An 8804-nucleotide genomic window follows, 5' to 3' on the forward strand; every position below is an offset into this window, starting at 1 on the left:
GGATACTTTCTATGTAACATTTCTAACTTACGTTTTTGTGCCATTGTTGTGCTTATGACCGAAACAAGAATGCCTAGAGGTATGCGGTGCAGGCTAAAATGAGTGCAAAATATGAAGGTTTTTAAGCTGAACTCACATAATAGTATCTGTGCTCAAGCTTGAAAAAAGCTCGAACACGTATGCTCAAGCTCGGCTCAAATGAATTTTTCAAGCTTGAACTTAGCTTTGGCTTGGCTTGGTTGTAAATCAAAGTCGAGTTTTTAATTGAAAGGAATACATCCCAAAATAACTCCAAATAATAAGTTAAATTTTTATGAAATGGTTATCCGTTCAACATCAAATGATAGGAGTTGCTCACGAGTTTTATGAGCCCAACGTATCAATACTTGACCTCTGCTCACTTTTTTAGCAAGCTCAATATTTTGTTCAAATTAAACTTGTTTTGCTGATTACCTACCCCAGCCTGAACGAGGCCAAAACAAGATAATGCAAGTCGAACTCGAACCGTTGTGGCCTGATTTACATAATTAATGTGTATTTAGAAAGTCAATCATCAATCGGATACGGTTTTGGATTATAAACTTAAACGGCAAAAAGGAATTTGAAAGAATCAGTTTCTCGTATCTTTGGAGAGTACAGTTTTTGCTAAGCTGGATATGCTGCGGCGTTGTTTCAGAAGCTCGCCCTTTTGTCTTCTCCTTCCCAACTCTCTCTCATCTGTCAAAGACTGGCATATAATTCTTACGTCAATGTCGTTTGCATGGCATTGGTAGCTCAGTACATATATTCCAACTTCTTGTAAGTTTTTCAATCGCTCTCTCCAACGGCACAAAAGGTCATCTTCTTCTGGTTTTTGAGGGGTCTTGGTGTTTGGTGATCGCCTTCGAGTATGTTCCCGTGAAACAATTAAGCTGGCTGTTTTAAGTTCTTTCTGAAAGATTTGGTAAATTGATTGGCACTTCAAAATTAAAGCCCTTTAGTTGTTTCTTTAACTCGAGAAATGTTCTAATCCAATCTAAATTGCAGGGAGGTGCACACTACTTTAGCCAACTTGTGTTGCCTATTACTTGTTTGAACTATGTTTTCTGTGGGGTTTAAAATTTTTGTTTCTAGTCCTGATCGACTATACTGAACAATTCAATGCCATCACATACTATATCGTTTAATTTCCTTGCCATGCAATATCCAACCCTCTTTGATGACTAATGAGAGTCTGGATGATTTGATGAGGCAAAAACTACTAGGATTAGTTGCTAATCATTGAAATTTGAAATTTTTCTGTTTATTTGTTTAGATATATATTACTGTTTCTGATACTTAGAAACTCAATAAACAAGAAAATCCGCTCAAATAAGCTGGATTTTCATATTTCCAAACCACAAAGCAGGAATTATAAGATGATTTGAGGAATAAAAACTTGTATCAGATGTTTGTTTTATTTGTTAAATGCTTTTTGCATCCTTAAACTTTATTCTTATGACAAACTTCTGAATCCACAGATTGTCTATCTTTGCGTTCTCGGTGGGGGACAAGACAATCGAGCTGCGATGGATGCCCTTGAGACTATTTTGAAGGAAGCTGTTGATCTGGTACACGTTCTTGATCTATTTACATTTTGGTGTTAAACTAGGCAAACCTAAAATCTTATGCTAATTATTGAGTTGATATAAAACTTGTCTGCAAGAGGATTTTACCAGTTATATTAGAGGGTTTTGAGTATTTTGGCAGTTTTATAAATCTTTAATATTCTGGCAGGAGAACATACCCGTTGAGGAAGTCTTCGAAAATTTGAAATGTACAGCTGAGGGTCTCAGTACTGACGAGGTACAAAAGCGGTTGGAGATGTTTGGCTACAACAAACTTGAAGAGAAAAAGGTTTCAAATAATTTGTTTAAACTTGTGCTTTTTCTTGTGTTGTAATTAATTTTCCATAGATAGTTTCTTAAGAAGAATTTATTTTAGTAAGCCTTCACCTTCTTGCATTGTAACTGTCTTTCAAATTGCAGGAGAGCAAACTACTCAAATTTCTGGGATTTATGTGGAACCCTTTGTCTTGGGTTATGGAAGCAGCTGCGTTAATGTCCATATGTCTTGCGCACGGAGGCGTAAGTTCCTAGTAGTTCATTTTACCATTGAGACTGGAGACTAGATTTCTGAACTGATTTTTGTAAACTTTATTCTTTCAGGGACTGGGTATAGATTATCACGATTTCGTGGGTATCATTATATTACTCATAGTTAATTCAACTATAAGTTTTATAGAGGAAAACAATGCTGGTAATGCAGCTCAAGCCCTTATGGCAAGACTGGCTCCAAAGGCGAAGGTTACCCTCATTTTTATATACCAGTTACTTTTTCCTTCTGCGCTGAACGTTTCATTTGTTATGTTCCTTTCTATCATGTTGGTAGTTAACAAAATCTGAACAGGTTTTACGAGATGGAAAATGGAGTGAGGAAGATGCTTCTGTGCTGGTTCCTGGAGACATTATCAGTATCAAATTGGGTGATATTATTCCTGCTGATGCTCGTTTGCTCGAAGGAGATGCTTTAAAAATTGATCAGGTAGCTAAGTCATATTGCTGTGTAATAAATCATTTCCAGACAGTTTCGGACTTTCTGTTAACTGGTTTCCTTGTTTTCAGTCCGCTCTTACAGGAGAGTCACTTCCAGTAACTAAGAATGCCGGTGATGGTGTATACTCTGGTTCAACATGTAAACAAGGTGAACTTGAAGCGGTTGTCATTGCAACTGGAGTACATACCTTCTTCGGAAAAGCTGCCCATCTTGTTGAAAACACAACTCATGTTGGGCACTTTCAGCAGGTAGTATTTTTGGATAGTGCTATTCACACACCAATATTTACCTCCCACACACCTTCGTCAAGTTTTCGGTATTGATTTTCAAGACATTCGATCCGACGGCCGAAAATTGAGAGGGGTGTGTGAGAAGTAAAAATGGGTGTGTGGATAGCACTACCCATATGTTTTACAGCCATTTTCACGTTAATAGAGTGAGTTCACGTTCATGTTGCTAAAATGTCAAGCCAATAGACATGTTTCGTATGAGATGAGACACTCATGAACATAAAATTGAGCAGCATTAAAACTATGAATTTGTTGCTTGAATGTAAGAGACAGTGAAATCTACCTATGCTAGAGTGTTTTGTCTTGAGCACAAGAACATTTTACTCGTTGCACATCTCTAAAGTACCATTTGGACTGATTGTTTCAGGTCTTAACATCTATTGGAAACTTTTGCATTTGTTCAATAGCCACTGGACTTGTGATTGAGCTCCTTGTCTTCATTTGTCAAAAAAGAGGTTATCGTCCTTCGGTAGACAACCTTCTTGTTCTACTTATCGGTGGCATCCCAATTGCTATGCCAACAGTTCTGTCTGTCACCATGGCCATCGGTTCTCATCGGTTAGCTCAGCAGGTTCAACGAAAACCATGAAATTTTCCGTACTTAATTAGACCATCTATCTCTTCAGTTTGGAAATCAAATTAACTTGTTTGAGTTCATTTCAGGGTGCAATTACCAAGAGAATGACAGCTATTGAAGAAATGGCTGGGATGGATGTGCTCTGCAGTGATAAAACTGGAACTTTAACTCTCAACAAACTAACAGTGGACAAGAATTTGATAGAGGTGATAATCTTGATCCAGTCGTATGGTTAAAAAGAAACTTCTTGTTTACAGAGAAAAATTGAACCCTAATACTCGATTATACTGACATTGATTTGATGAGCACTTCCATTTGCAGGTCTTCGCCAAAGGTGTTGAAAAGGACACGGTTGTATTGATGGCTGCAAGAGCTTCAAGATTGGAAAATCAAGATGCTATTGATGCAGCAATTGTTGCCATGCTAGCTGATCCTAAGGAGGTAGTAGACTATATGACACAAAACATTTATGCAGCTGTTAGGGTCCTAAATTGAAACTTTTCGAGAAAAATAGGACCTGATTAAGCTTTTCAAATTTCAATTTAGTATACAACACAATTCCAATATCAGTGCTATTGTTGTACATAAGAAGTGCATAATTATAGTATCATATTACGCCGGGAAAAGAATGATGTTTCTGTGTAAAAATAGATATAGCACATCGCCTAATTTGGAAAGCTGTTAAATTTGAAATTTTTCGAGAAATTGGACATTTTTGTTCTCTACAGTTTTCAAACTTTGCATATGCATTAATTTGTTTTGTTAACTAAAGCTTCCATGAGCTGATTTTCTTTTTTATCCATTTGTAAGGCTCGAGCGGGGATTACAGAAGTTCACTTCCTTCCATTCAATCCAACTGATAAGAGGACAGCACTTACATACATAGACACAACCGGTAACATGCACAGAGTGAGCAAAGGTGCACCAGAGCAGGTACTTAATCTAACAATTTTAAATCTAAGTTTCGTAGTCCTTCACATTTAAAAATGGCCTGAGTTTCAAAAACATTTTTTTTCTGTGAAATTTATAGATACTCAATTTGGCAAGCAACAAATCAGAAATTGAAAGAAGGGTACATACAGTAATTGAAAAATTCGCAGAGCGTGGACTTCGATCCCTTGCTGTTGCACGGCAGGTAATTAACGAGATTTTAACAACCACTCCTAGATGTATGCTTTTCTGAAGCATTATGGCTCACGAGAGATATAATTTACAGGAAGTTCCTGCTGGTACGAAAGACAGTCCCGGTGGACCTTGGGAGTTTGTCGGTCTTCTCCCCCTATTTGATCCACCACGTCATGACAGTGCTGAAACTATTAGAAGAGCTCTAGATTTGGGTGTGAGTGTTAAAATGATCACGGGTGATCAACTGGCAATTGGAAAAGAAACTGGGAGACGACTTGGGATGGGCACAAACATGTATCCATCATCGGCGTTGCTTGGTGAAAATAAGAATAGCATAGATGGAACTCTAGTAATTGATGAACTCATTGAGAATGCTGATGGTTTTGCTGGTGTATTTCCTGGTAATCCTGTTTGTTACAGCTTGCAACTTTTGCTAGTCAATTTTGCACTGCTTCTGTCTGATTTGATTCTTCATTGCAGAACATAAATATGAGATCGTTCAGCGATTACAAGGTAAGAAGCACATAGTCGGAATGACAGGTGATGGAGTCAATGATGCACCAGCATTGAAGAAAGCAGACATAGGAATTGCTGTCGCCGATGCCACAGATGCAGCCCGTGGTGCATCTGATATAGTACTGACAGAACCTGGTTTGAGTGTGATTATCAGTGCTGTTTTGACAAGCCGTGCGATCTTTCAAAGAATGAAGAATTACACAGTAAGGCGATCCTCTCCTCTTAATTCATTTTGGAACTGAACCTGTAAGTGCGCCTGCTGCTAAATTTTGGGGGTTGTTTTCCGTAACTGTGTTGGTTTTGTTTTCCTTTTTCAGATATACGCAGTATCTATAACAATACGTATTGTGGTAAGTAGCCCTCAATCTCTTTGATAAATAGATTACTTGACATCTAAGGATGCTGTAATGTGAGTTCTCATTTCTAACTGGGTTTGTTTTACAGCTCGGTTTCTTGTTGCTTGCGGTATTCTGGAAATTTGATTTCCCTCCTTTTATGGTCCTAATCATTGCCATTCTTAATGATGGTAAGCATTACTAACCTTTTACGTTCTACCATGTGTTGCGCTAGTCTGTAATATGGTTTCTTGAGTGTGAATTCTCAGTTTCCTACTCATTTTTCATTTATTTTCCTTCTTGTTTCCGAAAATATTTCTTAAATTTGAGCCATTTCCCAGGTACTATTATGACGATATCCAAGGACAGGGTTAAGCCATCTCCAATTCCTGACAGTTGGAAGCTGAGTGAAATCTTCGCAACCGGGATTGTGTTAGGCAGTTATCTTGCCGTTACCACAGTTATATTCTTCTCGATCATTTACGATACTAAATTTTTTCCGGTAATTGTTTCTTATCATAATTATGTGTTACTTCGTTCTGTTCTTCTTTTTGCATAGATGAAATTGTTCTCACATTTTGTACTTGATTACAATGATCAAGTTTTCACCTTCTCTCGTTCTCTCTCGCAGAAAAAATTCGGTGTAGAAGATATCTTCAATGAGAATCTCTATTATACCAACGGGACCCTCAATCCGGGAATGAATGCCAAGCTATCATCTGCTCTGTACCTTCAAGTTAGCACCATCAGCCAGGCTCTAATTTTTGTCACTCGCTCCCGAGGATGGTCATTCCTGGAAGTACCCGGTCTGCTTCTGCTTAGTGCTTTCGTAATTGCTCAACTGGTAAGTGGTTAATGCTGTTTCAATCAAATAGCATTCAATTTTGTTTTCATATTCATCAAAATCAACACATAGGAAGACGTTTATATACTTAGTTATGCTCAGAAACTTTAGTCTTTAATTAAACTAACATGTAATTCATATTTGACAATTAAAAATTTTGCATCCTTGCAGATTGCTACATTAATATCTGCTTTAGTAACATGGGAAATTGCTAGGATTCAAGCAATCGGCTGGAAATGGTGTGGTGTCGTATGGATATACAACATTCTAATCTACATGCTACTTGATCCTGTCAAGATTTTCGTTCGATATGCACTCAGCGGGAGGGCTTGGAGTTTGGTATTGAACAAAAGAGTGAGTGAATATGAACCTTCCATCTCTTAACAATTTTGAACTTAAAAACATTTTTTATTACACATTCTAACAGCGTCCCAATGTACATGTGTATAATTTTGTAGACGGCTTTCAACACCCAAAAGGACTTCGGTAAAGAGTTCCGTGAGGCTGCATGGGCAGCAGAACAGCGGACGGTCCATGGCCTCCCATCTATGGAGGCAAAGAACATTCCTGAGAGGCACACATTCAGGGATGTTAGCATCATGGCTGAAGAAGCCAGGAGACGTGCAGAGATTGCAAGGTTGGTTTTCTTTCTTAAGTTGGACATTGATCACAAAGCAATTGTATTCAAGTTTCCGAAGAAAACGATAACATAAGTACTATTCTCTTGCCAGACATTTACTTACAGACCGTGATTATGTACAATATATTACTAGCGATCCAGATTCTCAATTTGACAACATAAGATTGTTTGGCAAGAGAGCGTTTCTGAAATAATTCTTTACGATGTGTTTTGGCTGTGTTGTGTGTTGCCTAACTTTAAATTTTGGTGTTTCCTATCAATGCAGACTAAGGGAGCTTCACACTCTGAAGGGAAAGGTCGAGTCCTTTGCAAAGCTAAGGGGTTTAGACATCGAAACGAACCCAAATTACACTATCTAAGTCATTTTCTAGTGTAATTCTGGCTACCCTATTTTCCTTCCAACTGTTACTATTTTGATATTTCTTGCCCTTTTTGTTTTGTTTCCTTTCCTGTATTCTTAATTATCTTTTTACTTGTGTTGTATGGATTTGATGGACAGAAAGCTCTTATATGAAAATAAAATATATCAATAAAAGTTTGTATTCTCAATTTTCTACTCAATCTCCGGAAACATTTGTATTTATGTACTGATCATATTGTTAACCGCCTCGTTAAGCCTCACCTATGAGGTGGTCAATAACGTGGTTGATAAATGTGATACAAATAGAAAAGCTCATAAATTGATTTAGTGTGCATGATGGAGTTAGTATGGGAAAATTATTGAGTAAATATATATATTTTTTTAACAAATGACGGACAATCTACACTAATTATTTTATATGGTTTCTCTTTCCTTCGAAATTCCGTACTTTATAAAACTATCTAACAAGCTAACAGGCTCTTTAGTGTATTTTTTTCATTCAACTGCAGCTCTTTAGTGTTGTAAAGATCATTGTATTCATTAATGAAAGAGATTGGTTTCAAACCTATACCTGTTAGAAATGTGCCCTAAAGGCCAATCATGAGATGATACTTTACAACATATCACCTATTAACCTAATCTAGTTTAACCTAATTGCAATGATTATTTGTTTAAAGTCATCTTATTAAATGTTATACGCCTAAACAATAAATCCAAAAAATATGTAATAAAATTAATGTAATCTTAAGAAGTTAGATTCAGGAGACCCTTCTCTTTCATACACATATCCTCAACATTTCTAATCATAGGATTCCCAATTGAGCATTGACAATCTGGTAAGACCAATACATACTATGTCTACTCTTAATAGAAAGTGACTGGTCTCGAGTCATTAGTGTGAAAGACACCAAGGTAAGTATGTAGGTGCTCCTCCAATCGTACTAATTTTACCATAAGAGAAGCCTGCCAAGACCATCAGGAATGTGCCCATGATCAAAACATTTTTCCACTAGTTTGAAAACCTCATGCTCCCCGACTCTAAGGGAGAGAATGAATGCGTACCAATGAAGCCGACCATTAATGACTAGTTTATGGCCAGAAGCGTATTCAAGGGAAGATGGAACACCTCCTGAATGGTTATGATGTTTGAATGGATTGTACATCACAACCATTTGCATCGTAGAGACCCATTATGTGGCTGATCAGAAGCCCAAGATTCCAAGGGAACTTTTGTTGTGGCACGAACGTCTGGGACTTCCAAGTTGATAGATGATGCACCGTATAGGACATCTCCTTACCAGTAGTTAGGACATCGTACCTTGCCAAGCAATGATCACCGATCTTTATTGGGCAAGAAAATAATTTCCCAGCTACTAAGATACTTACTGGCCAAGCTAATTACTCGCCTATGTACTATAACGATCCTTATGAATCCCTTATCTTTTCTACAACGGATTCAAGAGAATATTTGTGGACCAATCCAACTAAAATGCAGACCATTTAATTGATTTATGGTTTCGATTAACGTATCAACATATTGGT

The 8804-nt window shown here is 37.4% G+C and overlaps 1 protein-coding gene across 1 annotated transcript; it reads left to right on the plus strand.

The window, feature by feature from the left end:
- The first annotated feature begins 413 nt into the window (after positions 1-413).
- LOC126617996 (ATPase 11, plasma membrane-type-like) lies at positions 414-7450 on the plus strand. The gene is made up of 21 exons (XM_050286070.1): positions 414-943; positions 1500-1589; positions 1756-1875; positions 2007-2105; positions 2187-2324; positions 2428-2562; positions 2643-2822; positions 3232-3435; positions 3528-3647; positions 3763-3882; positions 4252-4374; positions 4472-4576; positions 4658-4967; positions 5047-5285; positions 5400-5432; positions 5527-5608; positions 5759-5919; positions 6049-6261; positions 6433-6615; positions 6720-6898; positions 7167-7450. Exons 2-21 carry the CDS (start codon positions 1548-1550, stop codon positions 7258-7260), a joined length of 2880 nt encoding a protein of 959 aa, XP_050142027.1. The 5' UTR covers positions 414-943; positions 1500-1547; the 3' UTR covers positions 7261-7450.
- Positions 7451-8804: the final 1354 nt, after the last annotated feature.

The sequence above is a fragment of the Malus sylvestris genome, chromosome 4 (assembly GCF_916048215.2).
Source record: "Malus sylvestris chromosome 4, drMalSylv7.2, whole genome shotgun sequence".
Lineage (NCBI taxonomy): Eukaryota > Viridiplantae > Streptophyta > Magnoliopsida > Rosales > Rosaceae > Malus > Malus sylvestris.